The following is a 22,531-nucleotide window of genomic DNA, read 5'->3' as shown; positions in this document are numbered from 1 at the left end:
TTCTCGAGGTATAAGAGAAAGATGGGCCTGAAAGAGTAAACATTTGCTCAAAGCTAAACTGGTCAGGTAAAGCACTTTCTGGTTTGTTTATTCCTAAACAGTTATAAATCAACTTAGTCTATCTTGGTTGAAGTGCTAGCTAGACTCCTGTTAGCTTCAATTCTGCTGACTATGTGTTTGTTTAGATGCAAATGAACTAATGTTTGGAGTATTTGGAGTATTTTCTGTGTCATGCTAATTGATTATTCTTCTTGTTCAGTTCTTCTCTATTTTAGTTTATGCATCCTAGCAAACATAATAAATGATGAACCTCGGTCCGCAACAGTGTATGTAAGGTATGTTTATGACTTCTGCTTTTAACTCATTTACATATTGATTTAGACTTTGGGTGTGTTTGGTTGCTTGCATGGGATTTTGTAGACCTACATTGTATATCTTGGATTAGGGGGGCTTTTGGTTGGTTGCATAGAATGATGTAATGATCTTTACAGAGATATTAGGCTAGTTGAATGAGCAGATGCAAGTGACCCTGCATGTGAAACTGATGAGTGGGTCATTTAAGAGAAGTGTTGAGTAGTGATATTGGTCTAAAGTCAGTAACCTCTTTTGGGTTCATCCTCGGGGACTAAAGTGATATAAGAGTTGTTTATGAAAGAAGTCATCACATAGCTTGAAGACATCTTCCTTTATAGTGCCCCAACATTGTTTCAAAAAATATCCATTGGAACCATCTAGACCTGGAGTGTTATCGTTAGCCAGGCTCTTGACCACTTCTAATTCTTTAGTTGTAAATGGGACAGTCAACTGATTCAGTTCTTCTACTGAGTTGACCAGGCATGCTGGATCAAAAGTGCATTGAGGTTTTTGTGAAGTGCCGAACCTTTTGTTGAATTCTTACCATAACCTGATCATATTCCATTAGAATTATTTCTATAGGTGAAAGTTCGTTCCCACGGCGTAAGAGTAGGCCATCCACGTCGTCTAAAAAAAATACACCATTCGATTCTGATCGGACGATCTCTACTACATCAAAGACTTACCTCGATTCATGTTTGTGTTCACACGTAAGGCTGACCTCAGCACAACCCCCGCAGCCGTCGCCTTCTCGCGCCTTCCGGTGACGTGGCGCACACGTGGGCCGCCCTGATCGCGCCGCACGCGCCCGCCTGCCCGCCACATCAGGCTTGCCCGCCCACCACATCAGGCTCTGGATGGTTCCGGCACATGCTGCTGAGGTCAGCCTAAGACCAGTGGCTTCTTCAACACGCTCATGTCAGTGTTCACACATGACGCGTCTGACCTTTACACTATTCAGCGTAGAAAAAATAGACTTCATCCTCTTCCCGGTAATTATTGCTGCTACTGTTGGCCGCCTACAACGGCTCCTTTCCCTAGCCTCCTCGAAACGGGCACAACCATTTCTAGAGCTCCTCTTTGTCTCTGCGCCTTCAGCTCGTCGCCATTGCCGCACAAGCTCATCCGCTCTTCCAAGGTTTCAAATCTTCCCGTCTATAAAAAAAAATATACCATTCGATTCTGATCGGACGATCTCTACTACGGCCCCGTTTAGTTCCCAAAAAATTTCACCTCGAAAAACATGCCTTTCCCTTTGGACACATATATGGAACACTAAATGTAATTAAACAATAAAACTAATTACACAATTTGGATGTACACGTCGAGACGAATCTTTTGAGCCTAATTAGTGTATGATTAGTCATAAATGCTACCGTAACCCACATGTGCAAATGATGTGGTTAAATGCCTCAAACGATTCGCCTCGCGATTTACAAGTGAGTACTGAAATTAATTTTTTAATTAGTATTCGAAACGCCCTCCCGATATCTGTTGACGTGGCACACAAAAAAATATTTCGGGAAGGGAACTAAACGCCCCCTACATCAAACACTTCTGCAATTTCTGTTTGTGCTCACACGTAAGGCCCGTGGCTTCTTCAACACGCTCATGTCAGTGTTCACACATGACGCGTCTGCCCTTTTCACTATTCAGCGTAGAAAAAAGAGTCTTCATCCTCCTCCCGGTAATTATTGCTGCTACTGTTGGCCACCTACAACGGCTCCTTTCCCTAGCCTCCTCGAACCCGGCACAACCATTTTCTTGAGCTCCGCTTCGTCTCTGCGCCTTCAGCTCGTCGCCATTGCCGCATAAGCTCATCTGCTCTTCCAAGGTTTCAAATCTTCCAACTACTAAAGCGCGTCTCCCTTCACTGGAAAGGTTGAGTAGTTCTTCCATCAGAAGGTGAGTATTACTGGAAGAGATCTCAAGACATTTGCGCCCTCTGATTTCTAAACATTTCTATTAAACTCATCTTTGGTTTTCAAGGAGTTTCTGTTCACCCGGCAACTGCATCTCAGACATTCGCTTTGCTCTCCCTCCCGGAAGTCACTGGTACGTGTTACATTCGACTTGCCGTAGGTTTCGACGCATTCCTTATCTCTGACCTGTGAAACTCATACATCTATCAACTCAGTAATTCTCAAACTTATTATAATGCTTCCTTCCAAATGCTTACAGAGTTCTTCGCATGATATAAAAAGATCTTGCTCTATCTACAAAAAGTTATTTGCGAGAAACTGATTTCATCCTCTTTACTGCTGAGGTACTATTCTCTTTCCCGTTCACCTCTGTCTAGCTTAATCTTAGTATGCCGTATGGGTTGCACTATATTTTGCTACATTTGTACTTCCTATCAAACGAACTACTTCTTGGTATATGCCTTTTACGGCAAGCTCAAATTATAGTACTTAAAAGAACACTTACAAATAAGTCAAACCAATACTCTCTTATCCTAAAATTACACCTCCTGAACTGTACTAAGATGTGATACATTTAAAGTTGTTAAAATGCTTCACAATAGAGAGAATTATATAGACGAAGACTTACGTAGAGGCACACTTCAAATAAGTATTCTAGGAGCACATATTACCCATATTAATGTGCATTGAAGGTACCGTCAGAGGCGTCCTCCCTCTAATGGAAAACTAATATGTATTTAATGGGGCTGCCTTGCACCCTTCGAATTATCTCCGAATAATTATTATTTTACAAATCCAACATTAAAGAATGTGCTTACTTTTACCTTTACCTACGCGGCCTATCCTTCATATAATATCCCAATGAATACAGCATCTGCAAGCGGAGACTAAAATTGCTGGATTGTATCACTGAAATCTACCATTTTATTTGAGTTACTTATTCCTAAGATGAGTGATCCTCATGAACACTCTGGTACGTAATCATATGACCTGCTGCAGATTATATGCGTTTAATCACACTGAATTAACTAAACGTTGTGTGCATGACAGGATTTTTACAGTCGTCCAGCAATAAACGTTCCTGTTCGCAAATCCAATGTAATGTATCTACTGAAATTTCTTAAAAAGAAAGTACACAGAGTAGCTGTAAGTTAATATAAAAATATTAAGCTCCGAACTAAATGATTCACATTTGATTGATTCTAGGTGGCTCTTCCACATATAATCCTGTTGGTTCAGATCCATATGACAATCGTAACAAACGCCGAAAATATATGGCCCAAAAACGACTTGCTCATGAAGGTAATAACATTAACAAACCTTTTTAAGCTTACCTTTCAATTTAATTTCTAAGGAAAAATGGTTTATTTTCCCCTTCTATCTTCCGCCACCAAAAAAAAAACAGCTGCTCGAGTCGTGACCCAAGAATCAATACACTGCGGTCGGTTCCCACAAGAATATATAGATGCTCTAAAAGGTATAGTATAATTTAAGTATGAATAGGTATTTCTATTTTTTTTTAAAAAAAAACTACACTACTTACAACAACAAATCTTTCCTTTTCTAGCATCCTATAAAGACAGGTCATATTATGGTTCGCCAGATTATGAATGCGCACATTGCCATGCTGTGTTCTGGTTCCGTGAACGGGCTATGTTCAGCTCCAGATCTCATTCTAATAAAATTGAATATCATTTATGCTGCAAACAAGGAAAGATACAAATACCAGCTTTTAGACCTAGACCAGAGCCTCTTGCTTCTTTGACTACGCATAATGGAGGTGCTAGATCCAACAAATTCATGAAGAATATACGTCAATACAACTGTTTGTTTGCTTTCACATCTATGGGTGCAAATATTGACCGATCTGTAAATGATGGAAGGGGTCCTCCGATTTTCAAAATCAATGGACAAGTTCACCATCGTATTGGTTCTTTATTGCCTCCTGATGGTAGCGCTCCAAAATTTCTACAACTTTATATCTATGATACTTCTAATGAAGTTTCCAATCGTCTAAAAGCACTACATCCAGATGATGGGTCCTTAGAAACTCTTGATCCAGCTATTATTCAGAGTCTTACTACTATGTTAGACGATCATAATCCTTTTGCTAAAAAATTTAGAATGGCCCGTGATCGACTTGAGTCTAACAGTGAAGATGAATTTATCATAAGGATTATCGGTGCTCAAGAAGGAGATCCTGTTCAATATAACCTCCCTACAACCGATCATCTTGCCATGCTCATTGTTGGAGACTTTTCTTTAGATACATTCAAAAGAGATATTATAATCCAAACCAGGTCAGGACAATTGAGACATATATCATCTCTACATCCTGCTTATATGCCTTTGCAATATCCTTTACTGTTTCCTTATGGTGAACGTGGTTTTCAAGTTGGAATTCTTTACAGTGATGCCACTGAACACAGGAAAAAGAAACGCCTTACTGTAACAATGCATGAATATTATCGATATCATTTCCATTACAGGCGCAACCAGCCAAACCCTTACCTAAATTACGGCCTCTTATCAAGCCAAGCTAAGATAGATGCTCGTGCTGCCATTGATGAGAATAGGTTATGGTTTATTCTTAGGAACCAATCTCGTCTACGCATTGAGAGTCTTCAAGGTATAGCAGATGCTGTTGGAAGAGGATGTGTAGATGGAAGTGAAATAGGCAAATTAACTGTCTTGCCTGCTTCCCATACCGGAGGCCGTCGCTATATGGTCCAGAACTACCATGATGGTATGGCAATTTGCAGAGTATTTGGGCCACCTGATTTTTTCGTCACCTTCACGTGCGATGTCAATTGGCCTGAGATTTCACTTGGAATTCTAGAACATGGACAGAAACCTTCAGATAGAGGAGACATAGTTGTACGTGTTTACAATATGAAACTTGAAGAAATGCTATCCGATATAAAGGATGGAAAAGCTTTTGGGCCTGTTGTTGCAGGTACAAAATCTGTAACCTAATACTCACCATTCTCAGTACATTATACTCAATAAACAATTTCTAATTGTTCTTATTTATGACAGTTTTACATACAGTTGAATTCCAGAAACGTGGCCTTCCTCATGCCCATATAATCTTATGGACTTTAGAGGATACAACAAATCCAAATCCATCTATGATTGACAAATTTATTAGTGCTGAAATTCCTGATCCTAAGGAAGACCCACTATTATATGTCCTTGTTGCTGAACACATGATGCATGGTCCTTGTGGAAAGGACAACCCTAAATGTCCTTGTATGAAAAACGGAAAATGTTCAAAGGGGTATCCAAAAAAATATCAAGAAGAAACCACTATTGACGAAAATGGGTTTGTTGTTTACAAACGGCCAAACAACGGCCGCTTTGTACAGAAAGGAAATGTTCGTCTTGACAATAGATGGGTAGTACCCTATAATCCATACCTTCTGAAAAAATTTCAAGCTCACATAAATGTTGAGTGGTGCAACAAGGGCATCTTTATCAAATATCTATTCAAATATGTTACAAAAGGCCCAGATTGCAGCAAAGCATATCTACAAAAAATTAGAAACGGAGAGGAAGTTCCTATTGACGAGGAAACTCAAACCAGAAATGAAGTTAAAGAGTATTTGGATTGCCGCTATATTTGTGAGCAAGATGCATGCTGGCGTGTCTTTGGTTTTGACATCCATAGACACTATCCTTCTGTCGAAAGGCTTCCTGTACATCTACCAGATGAAAATAATATCTTATACGATGAAAATGCAAACATGTCTGAAATTGTAACCAATGATTTTTTTCGCCGTACAATGCTAACTGAATGGTTCGAATGTAACAAAAACAATCCTTCAGCTAGGGATTTGACATATTTGGAATTCCCAAGCAAGTGGTGTTGGATAAAGGATAAAAGAATATGGGAACCACGTCATTCTGGAAATAAAATAGGCCGTCTGTACTACGTACATCCATCCGTTGGAGAAAGGTACTATCTTAGAATGCTACTCATGACAGTTAAAGGCGCACAAAGCTATGAAGATGTTAGAACATATAACGGGCATACTTACCACACATTTAAAGAAGCTTGTAATGCACGGGGTCTCCTAGGTAATGACCAAGAATGGTACGAAGCATTTGATGAAGCAGCTGCTTGGGCTACTTCTCCTCAGTTAAGACAATTATTCGTTACGATGCTTCTTTTCTGTGAAGTTACTGATGAGTATGCCTTCTTCGAAAAAGTCTGGAGGGTTCTTGCTGATGATATCCAGTATCGCATACGCGAAACTATTGGAAATCCATGTTTTTTCATACCAGAAAAACAACTTAAAGACCTACTACTTGATGACTTATCTACTTTGTTTGAAAAAAACGGCGGTCGTATTAAAGATCATGATCTACCTTCCAAACAAAATAATTCTGCCACAATCTGCGGCAACCGTTTAATAGAGGAAGAGCTCTCCTATAATGGTCCAGAATTGCTACTTGAAGCAGAATCAGATATGTCAAGCCTGAATGATGAGCAATTAAACGCATTTTTCAGCATCACTGAATGTGTGCTCAATGATAAGCCTGGTTTTTTTTTCTTGTCTGGATATGGGGGAACCGGAAAAACTTACCTATGGAATGTTATAGTAAAGTACATAAGAGCTCATCAAAAGATTGTCCTAACTGTTGCTTCTTCCGGCGTTGCTTCCTTATTGCTGCCCGGGGGTCGTACAGCGCACTCGAGATTTAGAATACCCTGTGATTTAGATGAAGGAACTGTTTGTGACATCAAGAGGGGTTCAATGCTAGCCGAATTAATTGAGAAGACATCGCTTGTGATTTGGGATGAGGCTCTAATGACACATCGTATGGCCCTAGAAAGTCTAGATAGGTCATTTCGAGACCTTCTTTCTGCTCATTCAGAGGAGGCAAAAAATATACCATTTGGTGGGAAAGTGGTTGTTTTAGGTGGTGACCCGCGCCAAATACTTCCTGTTATAGAAGGTGGCAGTAGAGAACAAATAGTTAATGCAGCTATTATAAATTCTCCTTTATGGTCATCTGTGACTTTCCTGGAACTACACACTAATATGCGCCTAAAATCGCCAGACCTAGACAAAACAACACTCGAAGAGTTATCTTCTTTCAGTAAATGGATTCTTGATATAGGTGAAGGTAAAATTGAGGCTCATGCTAAAGAAGGTGAAGTTGAGAAAACATGGATTCGAATTCCAGAAGACCTACTCCTCAAGCCATGCGATGAACCGATAACCTCAATTATTAATTTTGTTTATGCTGACTTACCTACAAGATATCTTGATGCTTCCTATTTGAAAGGGCGCGCAATACTCACACCAACTAATGAGTTAGTCGATGAACTTAATAGGCATATTGTAAGCCTTCTACCAGGGAAGGAAAGGCAATATCTTAGTTGCGACAAAATTGTTAGAGCCCCAGGATCTCATGATTCATTTGATTTGTTATACCCAGTTGAATTTCTGAATTCCTTAAATGGAAATAATTTTCCAACCCATGAACTGACACTAAAAGAAGGTGTACCTATAATGCTTCTTCGAAATTTGAATCAATCTATAGGTCTCTGTAATGGAACTCGGCTTGTCGTAACAGGCTTGGGCAGTAAAGTAATCCAAGCTAACATACTCACAGGCACACATGCTGGTCACACAGTGCTAATACCAAGGATTAGTCTAATACTGAAGAATACAAAGTTACCTTTTGTTATGGAGAGGCGGCAGTTCCCTATAAAAATATGCTTTGCAATGACAATAAATAAGAGCCAAGGTCAAACACTGGACACTGTCGGTATCTATCTTAAAAAACCTGTGTTCAGTCACGGGCAACTATATGTAGCTGTTTCGAGAGTCACATCAAAGAACGGACTTAAGATACTTATTGAGGATGATGATGGTCACATCAGTGATACAACTAAAAATGTCGTCTATAATGAAGTCTTCACTTCAATCAGTTCCAAATGAACATTCTGACAGTTGTATTGCCAGCTTAATAATCAGTTATTTGCTGCCGAAACAGAGGACAACATATTAAACAAAAGAAACAAAGGTGACGTTCTAAACAATTATTAATTTGCCAATTTCCCATTGTTTCCTTCTTACATTCTTAATTACATGTTACTAGCAGCAACAGCTTCTAGATCTTATTTTCCCCTTCAAGCACTATCATTACACTTGAATTTGCATCTAAACTTTCATTGTCTAATATGCAGGACAAAATGTCTTACAGCCCATTGGTTTCACTAACCCCAAAAGATCGGCTGAAAACAATTTTTGTCCGTGTCATACGCAAATGGGAATTTAGAGGCATAAATGATGATGGTCCCCTGCAGCATATAGACCTCATTCTAGCAGATACTCAGGTTATTCCTATGATCTTATTTGCTGATTTGCCACTTAATACTTCAAATAATTTATGTACCTGTGCCTACATTTTTTTTTGACTAAACAAACATCACCAGGGAAGCGCCATTTATGCTGAGATACCACCTACTGAAGCTGAAAAACATGGTCGTATCATACAACCTTGTCAAAATTATATCATGAGCAGGTTCAGAATATGCAATGCCAAAGACTATTACAAATCTGTTCAAGCTCCCTACATGCTTGAATTAACCTGCCATACACGTGTATCACACACTGAAGAGCCTGGTTCATTTCCCAATTATGTATACAACTTGACACCATTTTCTGAACTGCAACAATTCGTTGGTGACAGAAAGAAATTTCATGGTAAGTTGTAAATACGCCTTAAATGAAAGTAGTCTTGGATTTAATAAATCTTGAGCTATAGTGAATCATGTTAAATTGGTCTTTTTTATAGATGTACTCGGAATACTGATTGAGGCCGCTGAACCTGAATGGATATCTTTCTCCAATCAACCTAAACCAAACCTTCGTAGAAATATTTTGCTGCGAGATGCCACGTAAGTCTCTGCTACTCATATCTTTGTATAAACACCAACACAATTCTTTGCTGCATTCACAATTTCCATTCCATCTACTACACTTAGAAATATTTTTTTCTGACAGCGGTAATGAGGTACGAGTTTCTCTATGGGGCCAAAAAGCTTCCGCATTTAACATTGACAATTTAAACGACTCAAGTGGACCTTCACCAACCACAATTCTGTTAACTGGCTGCCTGGTGAAAACATTCCAAGGTATGCTTGTCATTCATGTTCACATTGCCTACTCTACAGAACTCAAAAGTCTTACCTCCAGCTGCATTTCAACAAATAAAAGTGTGGCTTATTTCTGCTTTAGGCCAACTTTATCTGAGCGGCCACTCTGCTTGTCACTGGTATATAAATCCTGAAATTCCCGAATCTGAGACTCTGCTCCAAAGGTGCGATTACATTAATGCCTGTTTAATAGATATTTATTTTGCCCGAAAACATGTGAATGCTCGTCAGTATTGGAATGACAATAGAAATAAATATGCAGTGTCGGGAGCCAAAATATTACAGTTCGAAAGACAGGAACGCCTCTGGAGGATCTTCCAGTTCCTCAGACTCAACAGAACAAAGAACACCTAACTCTTAGGGAGATGCAAGATATTGATCCTTATGAATTCCCAGTAAGTAGCAACATCTTTTTTGTTTTAAAAAACAATCATGCTATGCCGCTGGTGTTATATAAAAATAACCGCATTTGTACATTCTGTCACTTTGGTCTTATGCAGGAAAAAGGTTGTATGTGTACCGTTACTATAACTCGCTTGATAGACGCCTCAACATGGTGGTTCCCTTCATGCAATTTCTGCAACAAGTCATGTAAGCAAGAAGGTTGTGATTTCATCTGTTATGAATGTGGGACTACTAATAAATTTTCTTACAAGTAAGTAGCCACCCCTTTACATTATACCACCATTAAGTTCATCTAATAACGAAATCTTATATGGCTGTGCTTTTCTTATACTTTCAAAAAAGGTACAAGCTAAACTTTATAACCAGTGACGGTACAGAAGAAGCTGAAATGATATGTTTTGGTGAGATCGGCCGTCGGATTGTAGGAAAGCCAGTCGAAACAGTTATGCGCACCCCAAAAGGAAATGATTTACTACCTCTAGATGTCGCCGGCATTGTCTCTTCCAAATTCACATTTACTGTATTAATGACTGAAAAGAGCTATCGGGTGCCGAAGAAAAGTTATCGAATAACTTCAATTGTTACCGCCTATGGAAAGCAAAAGATCACACCAAGCCTCTCTCAGAATGCTCCACAATCATCTCAGGACATAGGAACATCTGATAAAGAAATTGCCAAAGTAGAAACTATCTCTGCAGCAAGTTGTCCTTCAAGCAGTCAGCTGTATGGTCTCCTTACTCCCACAAAGACGCTCCCTATACAATCCATGCACTTACAGACACCAGAAAAAAGTGTCCTACTATCTTCCAAGGATGCTGATGTACAAGTTGTAGAGTACGTCTCATATACTACTTCATTAATTCTTATGCCGTAAATTTCTTGCCACTAATTAGTTTGTACCACTGCTACCATCTAATTTTTTACCCCTGCACATAGGGATGCTGAAGCAACAAATAAATCTGCAAAAAAACGTCTGTACACGTCTGTTATGGAGGCAGAAAAGGTAAGAAAATCCTCGCCTTGAACATTGTAATACCTATCAGTTCTTTGTAACCCATGTATCATGGCCATGATATTTACATTTCTATCATTTGTAGTCCAAAGTTCCAAATAAGTCGTCAGACAAAGACATGCCTGATATACCAACTGAACTTGCCAAAAATGATGCCGCCATTCCAAGTCTATCTACAAAGTGAGCATGCTCTTTTCCAAAGCAAACCATCCAACTTTATTATACATATATCCATCGATTGCATTTCTTCTTCTCTGCTAAAATTACTTAAACATTTAGGATGGCTGAAAAACAAGAGCCAATCAATCAGGAAAAGGCAATTTATGGCAAAGGAACAAAATCCAGCAAGAAATGATGACTGCTGAGGTATTAAATTAAGCCCTCATGTTTTTTCGAAACCAACCCGCGGTCCGCGGTTAAAAAATCGCTCCCCCCTCTCGTCCCGTTTCACGGTGGAAAAAAAAATCTCTCTTCCTGCGCCCTCCTCCCTCCTCGCTCGGCGGCGCTGGCGGAGTCCTCCACGGGGCCACGGCGGCGGCGGCCATGGCGCGTCCGCTGCTCCTTCCCCTTCTCCTCCGCCGCCCGGACGACTCCTCAACAACATTTCTTATCATTCTACAAATTGAATTTGTATACTTATATTATTTTCTCTCGTAAATGCAGCCTTTTGTCAACCTGCTCAGCTACATCAGCCTACAAGGATGCTGCTCACAAAACAGCTCAAACTATCTGATGAAACGTTGTTTACTATAACAACTGAACTTGAGCTGGGTTGCAATAACTGTCTGCATCACTTATGAAGTATGCAAACGACTATTAGAACTACTATTAATATGTATGTGCTGTCCATTAATAGAAATCAGTAGTTATGTCTGTATGCTCAAGAACTCTATAACTATGCTGCCTAAGTCTATGTATCTTGAACATTTATCCTCTGCGTGAGAAATCTTAGCTTGTGTTCCAATCAAAAATGTCTTGCAACACAAATCCTTGGTGGGAAAAAAATGGATATGCCCAAGTCTACATAAACAACCAAAAAATTGTTTAAAAAGATATCGAACGTAGTATATATTTACAATTAAGGCCCATTTGCTTGGCAAGCCCAATACATAGCACCTCCGTGGGCCGTTTACCAAGTCATACTGTGCATAAAAAAATAACTCTACCGCCTATCGATTATTGTGAGTATAAACAAAAAAACTAACATAAAATTTACAATATCCTTCATCACACTTCCCCGCTAAAAAGAAAATCTGTTTAACAATCTGTTCTATTTCTCTTCTTTTCGATAAAATCGAACACTGTTCATAAGTACAGATCAGGCCCATTCTCTTGCTAAGCCCAATATGTAGCACCTCGGTGGGCCGTTCACCAAAACAGACTCTAAATATATTAAAAAAAACTCTACCAACTATTGATTATTGTGGGTACAACAACCAATTTAAAAACACAAATATATACGGCTGATATAACATCTACTAAACAAAAAGTTACACAACGTTTACAGGCTCGCGCGCGATAGCGCGCGTCAAGCACTAGTTCAAGTTAGGATAAAGCTCTGTTCTAAACGTACATAACCTGAATACCTGATTTGCTCAAAAAAAAAACCTGAATACCTGATCTTATTCCATCAGACTTATATGCCCCATCATGTTTATCGTCTACACAGATTTTTGCAGAAACATGCCCTGCTCTTGTACATTCATACTCTTGCAACTGTGTTATTAACTAAAAGCTCATGAAACCACACTACTACCTTTAGTTATGCAGCTTGAGTTATAGTCAGAATTACATGCTGCAGATTCATTTTTACATTACTCTTTCACAAAAAAAAATACATTACAGAGATTTCATCGGAGCATTGCAATTGGACTAGCTAGGATGTATACAGGTCTAAGAAAACATAAGTACATATCTTGATTGTTTGACTTGCAGAATCACTGAACATCTAGTTCTAATCAGTTAATTGAGACCAGAGCTCACTCATTCCAGCTCTAATGACTCAGGTCACATAAACATGAATCCCATCATCTAGATCATAATACAAGCTTTGGCACCAACACATGGTGCAAATTCTCAAGAGAGCAACAGGAATCGATGATGCAGAGTGCTCTCACAAAATAAATTCGCCACTGAACCATGCGTATATATGCAGTCCAATGTAAGATTGAACTGTGACAGATAATAACAGGTGAAGGGGATTGAGCAGTTCAGATATCTCACTACCGGCTCCGATGACAAGGCACACGATGAGGAAATTGTAGTTGTAGCAGGGAGCTGCCAGACCGGCCGTCGTCCAACCCACGCGAGTGTTAGGATAATCATGACTTGAGTTTGTTTCGAGTCAGTTGAATAGTTAGCGTGTGCGTGCGTTGCATGGTTTAGTCCGTAGATTAGTGCGTGTGTAGGCATGCAGCTAGCTGCGGTGTTTGCGTGAGGTAGTTGCAGAGTATCCAGGCATGCACTCACGATCAGTTTGGAGGGCGTCCAGGTTTGTGGTTGAAGCAGTGGCTCACGTAAGAAGACCGGATCGCTAGGAGCTCGTGCGTACGTGCGCACGCGTGATCGCAGGAGTTAGTTGCCAGGAGCTGCGGCTATAAAACAACCATGTATGCACTTCTTTCGGTTTGAGCCGAGCAGAGATGAGTGAATAACAGGCCAAAATACAGGCGTTCGTCGCCGGAAATCCTTGTGTGTTCCTCGTGTTCTATGATCGTCCATCGATCCTCGGTTCCAACAGCGAGATCCAGCCATGAACCTGGCGGGAGATCCAGCCATGAACCTGGCTAATGGAGTACCGCCGTGCGTGAAGGGAAATGTAGCGGCGCACAAGATCTGATATGGAATGATGGTGGGCAAAAAACCTGGCGTGAGGGAGAGCGAGGTTGATGGCGTGCAGGGCCGTGGGCTGGGCGGAGCAGTGCCTTCTACCGCAGACTGTACATATAACATGTTGCAAAAATCATATAAAGAAAATGAAGTGTTCAAAAAAAAACAGTGATGCCGACAGGGATGGATATATCGCCGTACTGCACGGAAGTCCTCCATCACCGCGAACTTACAGTCATGGACATGGACGGCAGCATCGTCTTATTCATCTCGCTGTCACCAACCACCGACCATTGTAAATTGTGGATGGTCACATCGGCAATTACAGATATCTGAACGTGACTTGGCAACCCGATCCAGTTGCCATTACACTATGTTCTTTGAATGTCTTGTAGCTCGACGAAGGAGCGCCTTGTTGCTGGAATGTCTTGTAGCTCGACGAAGAAGCGCCTTGTTGCTGCGGCGAGGCAACAAGGAAGACGCCATTGCAAGTTTGCTGATCAGCTTGTTTCCTCTTGTCCTCATCACATATTGTCTAGTTGGCATTTTGTTCTGAAGTTATCTCTGCTCCATCCGGCATCTTTTGACTACATGAACTGCCTGGTTTGTCCCTTGGCGACTAGGGTGTGTTTAGTTGGTGAAAAAGTTTGGGTTTTGGTATTGTAGCATATTTCGTTGTTACTTGACAAATAATATCTAATTATTGACTAATTAGACTTAAAAAATTCAGCTCGTGCTAATCAGTTAGATTGTGCAATTAGTTATTTTTTTAACTGCATTTAATGCTCCATACATATATCCGAAGATTCGATGTGACGGATACTATGAAAAAAATTTTGGAAACTAAACAGGCCGTCCCTAATCCTGGCCGTCGTAATCAGTGTCTAGCTGGCATGGGCCGTTTCAGTCTTCTGGAATAATCTGCACACACACCGATTTTTCTGACCAGTTTAGGTCGGTCTCCACGCACCATAATCGTACTGCGTACGGACACCGGATATGAAGGCAACTTGCCACCATATTTTACTTCTCTTTTTTTTTGACTGGTTTTACTTTTCCCTACGACACTTTGGTTTTTGTTAATGTTGTGAAGGTGACTCGGCAACACTCACATGTGGAGACGTATAGAAATATCGAGCTTCCACGCAGGACGTAGGGTATTACGCAACAATATTATAATTAATTTTAAATTTTTTTTCTTTAAGAGCAATGGAAGCCTTTCTGAACCTTAAACTTTATATGTGGGTTTTACCGACAGGAAAAACTCATCTTATCTTTCTTTATTGCAGCGGAAAACTTTTCTTTCATTCAGAAATCTTTTTATGTCTCCCTCTATTCTCTGAAAAATTGATCACTTTGATGCAAAATTGTCAGAGATTTAACCTTGAACTTAAACTCATAATAAAGTTATAATATTGTTATCATCAACGTTGGTCAAAAATAACAATACCATAATTTATTTAACTTTTAAACAGATATTTTTCTACTCCTCTATTTAAATTTCTTGTTGATTTCAATTTAAATAAAGGATGAAACTTTTACTTTGCAGTGGAAACTTGACAAATACAGTTATTCAGAAGCACTTCTATGTACTTACTCTCTAAACAATTTATCCCATTGGTTCAAAATTAAATAGAGATTAAATTGTACAAAGAAGCAATAAAGAATTGCTTCTGAAAAAAAAACTGTGAACTTTCGTCACTGTTTAAGCAAAAATTTCAGCCCAGTCTTTGCCTTCGGCCCGTGGCCCAACATTTGCATGGCGCACAGCCGCACCCAGGGCACAACCTGGGTCTGGGCCGGCAATTCTCCTTCGCGCCTGGGTCAAAATTGGCCCGATTACCACCTATCATTCTTGTCCGTCGGATAGACTTTGATGGCTGTCCGCCCTCTTTGGTGGATCAAAAACGACGGCCGATTCTCACCCCCGTAACCCTAGCTATCATTCTCTCTCTTCTTGCGCCGCCAGACCTATGGGCGGGCCACCGCCGGCCCTCAGAGCACCGCGGCGCCCGGTCCGGCCACCGCGCCATGGCTGCGCGACCCTGAGCTTCTTTCTTTCATGCTTCCATGGACCCGGGTCGAATGAAGGAATGGTGGCCGCCCTTGGTGGCCGACCGGAGGAGGAAGACGGCGCCGCTGCAGGCCCTCTCACCGGTGTGCGCGCTCGCCTGTGCGTGAGCACGTCGCCGTCGAGCGGCCTTGCGGCCGTGCCCTGAGCCGGCGCGCCGGTCCGAGCGTCGGCTCGGTTCTTTCCCACTTGACGGCGGTCGGCGTCGGCGCCTCTGGTGTCTTTCCCGTGCGGAGGTTTCCGACGGTGGTGCGAGCAGGATGCCTGCCGCCTCTTTTCTCTGTTCTTTTTCTCATCCAATTCAGTTAGGGTTAGCTTTTCTTGTTCGATTTGCATCGAGATATCTGTCTTTTGTCTCTATTCTTTCGATTCGTGACCGAATCCTCTTTTCCTATTCAATCTACACACTACTATCTTTTGTCTATGTTCTTTCGATTCATGACCAAATCCTCTTTCCTAATTCGATCTACACAATAGATCAGCTCTGATACCGTTGATAGAATCAATAGGACCTCCTAAGAGTAGATCGATGGGATACTCACTGGTTCTTAAGGAAGGTCTGCGCTAGGGCAGCGATGCGCTGTGCAGAGGCGTCGCTGTGGCGATGGTGAGGTCACAGAGGCAGCGGTGTGAGACCTTCCCTTTGCTTCAGTGCCCTCTCTCAGATTGGATCGAGTCTAGAGTTCTGGAAAATTGAGGCACGGCGAATCTTGGTTCCCATGCCCCCTCGTCACCCTCTTACTTTTATGTTAGCGCTGCGCAAAGGGGGGCCCACTTGCCATTGAAGGGCAAGAGCGCCCTCGATCAGGGCGCGTGAGAGGGGTCTGACTCAGTCGTTGGACTAGGTCAGATGAGATCAATCTTACAGTTTTTGTCTCTGATTTCCGTGCTAGCTTGTTGCAAAGAAAAGGATGGTCTCTGATCTACAATTCTCCCCGGCCAAATTCAGCGTCACGGGTCTTGTGTGCTTCATTTCGAGTGAGCAACGCAGGATGTATATATACTTGATTGCAGCACCGTACCATTTAATTTGAGACCTGAAAGAACATTATTGTACTTCATCATATTCTTTTTTTTTTGCGGGAAAAGGATGCATTCATATATTAGAAGAAAATAAGCACAGTACATCCCCTTCTTACAGGAAGGACCTTGATGAAACACGAAATTACAACAAAGTCCAAACTGCAGCTACTGTTCTTGCGTATGTAGAACCAAAGACTAGCCTAGCTGGCCTGCCAATCGACGACACACCGAAAGCTCTTTATATATTCGAATAAATTATATACTCACTCTTTCAAATTGTAGGTCGTTTTGGTAAATCTAAATGCATAATTTTGCTAGGCATCTAGATAAACACTATGTCTAGATATATGATAAAAATTATGTATCTAGATTTGCCAAAACGACCTACAATTTAGAACGAATGGAGTATATACTATCAGCAAATCAATTAATTAAACAAACATCGTGTTCTCGTTCTAAATAAAAAAACTGGAAATCATGTGAAAGGAAAATGATGTGTGTATATATGCCTTTAGGTTGTGTAAATAAATCCCAAGCCTGACCCTGCTGAGCGTGACATTCAGAATTTCAGATCAGTGGATCGGAAGACGCCGTACGTACGAAACCGATGGTGAATTGCAGGAGCACAGCTCACCTATCAGATCACATGCCTCAGCTCCTCGAGGTCAAAAAAAAAAAAAAGCTCCTCGAGGTCAGCAAGTCAATGGAAGTTTATTTTCCTCCGAATTCCACACCTCGATTCCAATTCACACCGTACACCATCAACGTCTCAAACCAAGACCGCCTAATTTATTTCCACATGATGCCAATATCACCTTTGACTCATCGATTAGAATTCTTCTACAGTTGATCACCCTATGAATTATATTCTTTCCACACTACCATATGTACCACAGTTCAAACCTCGTTGGTCTGGAAATTACTGGAACATTGTGTACTACTAGAAATTCAAGTCAAATTTCTAGAGAGATTTAGACAGATATAAAGTCGGCATGAAATCAGCAGTATGAAAATTCAACATGTATGTGTTCTGAATTTATGATGAAGAGCCGAGATCTCCCTGGAGACTAAAGACGCGTTTAATTAGATGACGTCTGTTGGGTTTAACATTTGGCAGCAGGGCCGGTGGTTGACCGTACCGGTGGTTGACCATAACTTTATTTTCTTGTGATGGATAAGGGAGAATACTGAGCCCAACTGGTCGCTATCGTACCTATAGTGGTGTCGCCAAGTGTTTGGCCGCTGGCGTTGTGCCTAGACTGTACGCTTCCGCACACGGGACGGCCGATTTAAGGTGTGTTTTGTTGCCTGTATTCTAGCCATCCAGACTTACTAGATACAATATATTCTTGATTGGTTGCCTGCACTAGAGTCTGGGTCAAGCCTGCTAGATGCAAAAGCTATCGCCGATCCAGACTCGCCGGATACAGAAAAATTCGGCGTTTCCATCCGGCCAGGCCCAGGCGATGCAGAAATGAGCACACGAGGATGACCGCGCAACGTGAGAAGGCTGATCCGACAGACAACCAAACAAATTCTTCCGCTGGACAGGCTGCAATCGAACGCCAACCAAACAAACGCCTGCTGCATCTGACTGGCCTGGCTAGAGCGGGCCTGCATGCGTGGTGCGAGCCAGGCTGCCATGATCCGAAAACCAATCACGCCCTTATGGCCTAGCACGGTTGTTTAGGCGGCTCGCTGCGCCCAATGGAAGGACGCCACGTGCTATGTCATGTGTACCGGGAAGAACCTGTACTTGCTGGATACGGGCTCCAAACCGTAAGGCGCTACTACACGTCAACTTTACCTATACCAAGTAACACACTCACACGTATAAAGATGATAAAAGTAAAGATAGAGATATACAGACAACGAGATTTATTTATTTCTGAACTTTGGATTCGAACAGTGACGGATCCAGAATAATTATTAGGAGGAGCTTTCTTCTATCTCTAAACAACTTCAGACTCTACTCGCAGTGTATTCATGTAAAAAAATTATAGGGGAGACTTAGGAGGGGCTCCATGGTCCATGGATCCAGCGGCGGTAGGAGGGGAGCCCTCCAGACCCACTGCTAGATCCGCCCCTGGATTCCAATTGTGGGCTTCTGCCTTTTTTCCTCTCCAATTAATACAGGCAGCTCTCCTTCAAGTTCATTTCTTTTTTTTTAATATATTCCATCAAGTTCATTTCAAGAGGGAGAGTTATTGGGATGGCTATTTCATTGGCGAGAATATCCGCATCTACCGGGTTGCTGCCACAAGGAGATTGCGTGCAACGTTTATTTTGGGGCGATCATTCGCTGCTAATTATTAGTCCAACTCTTATTTGTTTAGAGCTGATTGCGACATCCCCAAGGTATGAATAGTGCATGTGAACCGTACTTATATATAAAAGTCTATTATGGTCGTAGTGAAATGAGACCTCTCTTCCTCCTCATCTTGGCTCCATTTGGCCGCTTATCACTAATCATGACCCTCATCTCGAGTCAACTAAGATATTTTCTCTAGAGGGTCTTGCCGGGTTCATACTTCTCGGTTATGCTTTTTATTTTCTCGGATGAATAGATGCGTGAATAAACTACCGAACATTTTTTTTAGCTTTTGCTTGCGCTCTCGATTTCCCTTTACTTTATTTTATTTCATTTCATGGGGCAGCGCCTGCGTGCAGTAGCGTCTGATGTAAGTTTGATTATTGCATCAGGGTGGGAATCAGGGAGCCGTCTCCGGTCTGCACTTAATACCATTGCCATTATTATTGTTAACAAAATACTCCTGCAAAACAGTGTGAGGCCCTGTTTAGATCTAAAATCCCAAAATCTAAAATTTTTGTAAATCGTCTGCATGGTGTATTAAATATAGTCGAAAAATAAATCGCATTACACAAATAGACTGTAAATCGCGAGACGAATCTAATGAGGCTAATTAGGGCATGATTAGACACTAAATTGCTACAGTAAATCTACAGTAAACATGCTCTAATGATGGATTAAGTTGGCTCATTAGATTCGACTCGTAGTTTGTAGACGGAATCTATAATTAGTTTTGTGAGTAGTCTACATTTAATACTTCAAATGTGCAAGATTCTCTTTTAAAAATCCAAAATCCAAAGTGAACTAAACAAGCCCTGACTTTATTTAACAATCAGTACGGTGAATTCAGCAAGAAAATGTCTATAAGAAACTCTTTTTTTTAGTTTATCTCAGTGCTTGGGTTAGAAGAACATTCATATATACTTTAAAGTATAAGTGGATTCAGCAAGAGAAACTGTATAAAAAACGAATTTTGGGGGTTTTACCTGAATGCTTGCACAATAATTGACATACAACAATAATATATACAACATAGTATAGTAATTAATACATGAGCTAGCAAACTTGAGTCAGATAAGGTCGAGTGACTCCGTGGATATAAAACAAGTATATAGGCTACTCGCACAAGGAAAAACAAACAAATATAATCATCAACAAGTTTGCTCGAGATCTATAAATAATGCCTTTCATTAAGCAGATGAAATTCGACGGCGTACAAGTACGTACAGCTGTTATAATTTAATTTAATTTCCCGGTAGATTTTGTCCACAAACAAATTCAGGAAAGATCCTTCTTTTTTATGAAAAAAATCAGCCAGAAAGTTCTCTCCGGACATTACCAAACCTCAGTGAAATAAGCCCTTGTCTAAACTTATCACCATCACCATTGATTCCTTTTCTTTATAGTGAGAGATTATCACCATCACCATTCACCACAAGTATAAAAGGCCGCCTCCCCCCTTGTTCCCCAACCTCCGAATCATCCACGAACAAGAGGAGAGGGAGGAGAGGAGAGGAGAGGAGAGGAGAGGAGACCACGTCCTGCGCATGTGCAGTGGTTGCCCGCCACCAACTCCAAGAAGATCGAGCTCGCGGCTCGCGAGAGGCGGCAGCTAGCTAGCAGCCATGGCGGCCACCAACCCATGATCAGGCGCCACGGCTTCCTACTAAACCCTCTCCTCTAGCCGCCGCCGCACCGGCGGTCAAGAAACGCAAGTAGGTAGGCGCGGCAGTCCCGCGCCCACCGTCGCCGGCGATCGACGATGATGGTGATGGGCTACCTCCGTTCCACCAAGGCCGCCACCGCGACGTCGCCGACGGCCAAGAAGAAGGCGAAGAAGGACGGTCGCGGGGCCGCGGCGCGCGAGGACGACGCGGGCCTCCGGGAGTCGCTGCTGGAGCAGCCGGCCGCGGCCGCGGCGGAGGGTGGCGTGCCCAAGGGGTACTTCGCGGTGTACGCCGGGGAGGAGTCCCGGCGGTTCGTCGTGCCCACGGGGTACCTCCGGGAGCCGGCGTTCCGGGACCTCATGGAGCGCGCCGCCGACGAGTTCGGCTTCACGCAGGCCGGCGGCCTGCGTGTGCCGTGCGCCGAGGAGGACTTCGAGGACCTCCTGCGCCGCCTCCAGCGCAAGCACGCCGGCGGCGGCAAGGGGAAGAAAGCTATCCGGTAGGCGAGTGGAGAAGGCCTAGTAGGTTTCTTCTTGTACAATTTGCTTGACGTGATCAGCTCAGCTCAGCTGAGGGTACAAGCAAGCAGCCACATGCATGCAGCGCGGCGTAGCATAGGTGTGAATGCATGGTGTGTTGATTCACTGTTCGTCCCGTGTAACATGGAGTATAAAGAAAATTCTTGGGGGGGGGGGGGGGGGGGGGGGGGGATTGAGCTATTTAATTTAATGTTCAAAACTAGTAAGATTTGAATTTGAGTCAAATTTCTACGTCCAAACACCTTATGAGATTTTTGTTTGTTGACCACCAGACGAAATTTAGTAAGATGATGGGGTTTTCTTCTGTTCATGTTTTTATTTTTTCTGATCACTGAAGGTGGAGTCCTAAGAATTCTGGATCACTGTCGATTCCGTTGTTAAAGGAGGAATCTTCTATCAGGGGATGAATTCTGATCATGTTTGTTCTTTCTGGGAAAAAAAGAGAATGGGTTTTGTGGATTTGTACATCTTTCCCATCTCCCAAACTTTGATTTGTCTGGTTGATTGTTTCTTCTTAATACTCTTTTTTTTTTGTTCGGTTGGTTGTAGTCTACTTGGAGGTATGGGATGATGGGGATCACATTCATCATTTCAAGTGACAGACGCACTCATCATCTCTGTTCCATATGGACCATATATACCTTCACTGAAACAGGATATGGAATCTGCATTTGGAGCATCACTAGTTAATGTAAATTGTTCACTTGAAAAACTAAAAAAATAAGACTGATCTAAAAATTGAACTACTTGTAGCAGCTCCCGGTCTGGATCTGAAGTGGTTCTTCATCCTGGAAGGTAGGATTGAGCAATGTCCGGAAGGTCACTGTGCAAGTCTTAGCTGCACTTCCAAAAAGTTTTCTTTGTTTCTACAAGTTGACTTGAGCTCTTAGCATTGGGAGACATCAATTCCGAGTAACCAGCTGCATGATTGAAAATGTAAGCACGTCCCTCTCAGAACTGTGCTACATTTCAAACTGCAGTTGGTATGTCATTCACTTACAAGGACAGCAGTTGGTATGTCTATGCATCTAGCTCTCTATAGATTGCTTGTTGGGGAATGCAGGGTTAAAGATTTCAAGTAGCCTGCTGCAGTGCTGCAAGATATCAGTCATCTCAGGCCTTATTTAGATTCCAAAACGCAAAATGTAAAATTTTTGTAATTCGCTTGCATGGTGTACTAAATGTGGTAAAAAAAATCGCATTACACAAATGGACTGTAAATCG

At 41.8% G+C, this 22,531-nt stretch overlaps 2 protein-coding genes and 1 long non-coding RNA gene across 4 annotated transcripts; all 3 read left to right on the top strand.

The window, feature by feature from the left end:
- The first annotated feature begins 1,958 nt into the window (after window positions 1–1,958).
- On the top strand, window positions 1,959–2,601 carry LOC120670479. Its single transcript, XR_005673209.1, has 3 exons — window positions 1,959–2,259; window positions 2,344–2,409; window positions 2,536–2,601. It is a non-coding gene; the product is annotated as an uncharacterized LOC120670479 (long non-coding RNA).
- A 5,877-nt stretch (window positions 2,602–8,478) lies between these two features.
- Window positions 8,479–11,838, top strand: LOC120668700 (replication protein A 70 kDa DNA-binding subunit B-like). Of its 2 annotated transcripts, XM_039948452.1 has the most exons (12): window positions 8,479–8,628; window positions 8,728–8,998; window positions 9,090–9,192; window positions 9,299–9,429; window positions 9,533–9,614; window positions 9,713–9,845; window positions 9,951–10,105; window positions 10,198–10,689; window positions 10,792–10,858; window positions 10,953–11,047; window positions 11,147–11,233; window positions 11,531–11,838. In XM_039948452.1, exons 1-11 carry the CDS (start codon window positions 8,485–8,487, stop codon window positions 11,220–11,222), a joined length of 1,749 nt encoding a protein of 582 aa, XP_039804386.1. In that variant the 5' UTR covers window positions 8,479–8,484; the 3' UTR covers window positions 11,223–11,233; window positions 11,531–11,838. The 2 variants fall into 2 exon arrangements, with proteins under 2 accessions (XP_039804386.1, XP_039804387.1); XM_039948453.1 differs by lacking the exons at window positions 10,953–11,047; window positions 11,147–11,233.
- An 8,746-nt stretch (window positions 11,839–20,584) lies between these two features.
- On the top strand, window positions 20,585–21,454 carry LOC120668699 (auxin-induced protein 6B-like). The gene has a single exon (XM_039948451.1). It carries the CDS (start codon window positions 20,864–20,866, stop codon window positions 21,269–21,271), a length of 408 nt encoding a protein of 135 aa, XP_039804385.1. The 5' UTR covers window positions 20,585–20,863; the 3' UTR covers window positions 21,272–21,454.
- The last annotated feature ends 1,077 nt before the right edge of the window (window positions 21,455–22,531 follow it).

The sequence above is a fragment of the Panicum virgatum genome, chromosome 4N, assembly GCF_016808335.1.
Source record: "Panicum virgatum strain AP13 chromosome 4N, P.virgatum_v5, whole genome shotgun sequence".
Taxonomy (NCBI): Eukaryota; Viridiplantae; Streptophyta; class Magnoliopsida; order Poales; family Poaceae; genus Panicum; species Panicum virgatum.
The sequence above is the reverse complement of the archived record's forward strand: the minus strand, read 5'-3'. Positions and strand labels throughout refer to the sequence as shown.

Coding starts and splice junctions, on each gene's coding strand:
- LOC120668699 (XM_039948451.1), top strand. CDS start 20,864: ATGATGGTGATGGGCTACCTCCGTTCCACCAAGGCCGCCACCGCGACG.
- LOC120668700 (XM_039948452.1), top strand. CDS start 8,485: ATGTCTTACAGCCCATTGGTTTCACTAACCCCAAAAGATCGGCTGAAA. Junction 9,430..9,532: donor CCTGGTGAAAACATTCCAAG/GTATGCTTGTCA, acceptor TTTCTGCTTTAG/GCCAACTTTATCTGAGCGGC. Junction 9,615..9,712: donor TCTGAGACTCTGCTCCAAAG/GTGCGATTACAT, acceptor ATAAATATGCAG/TGTCGGGAGCCAAAATATTA.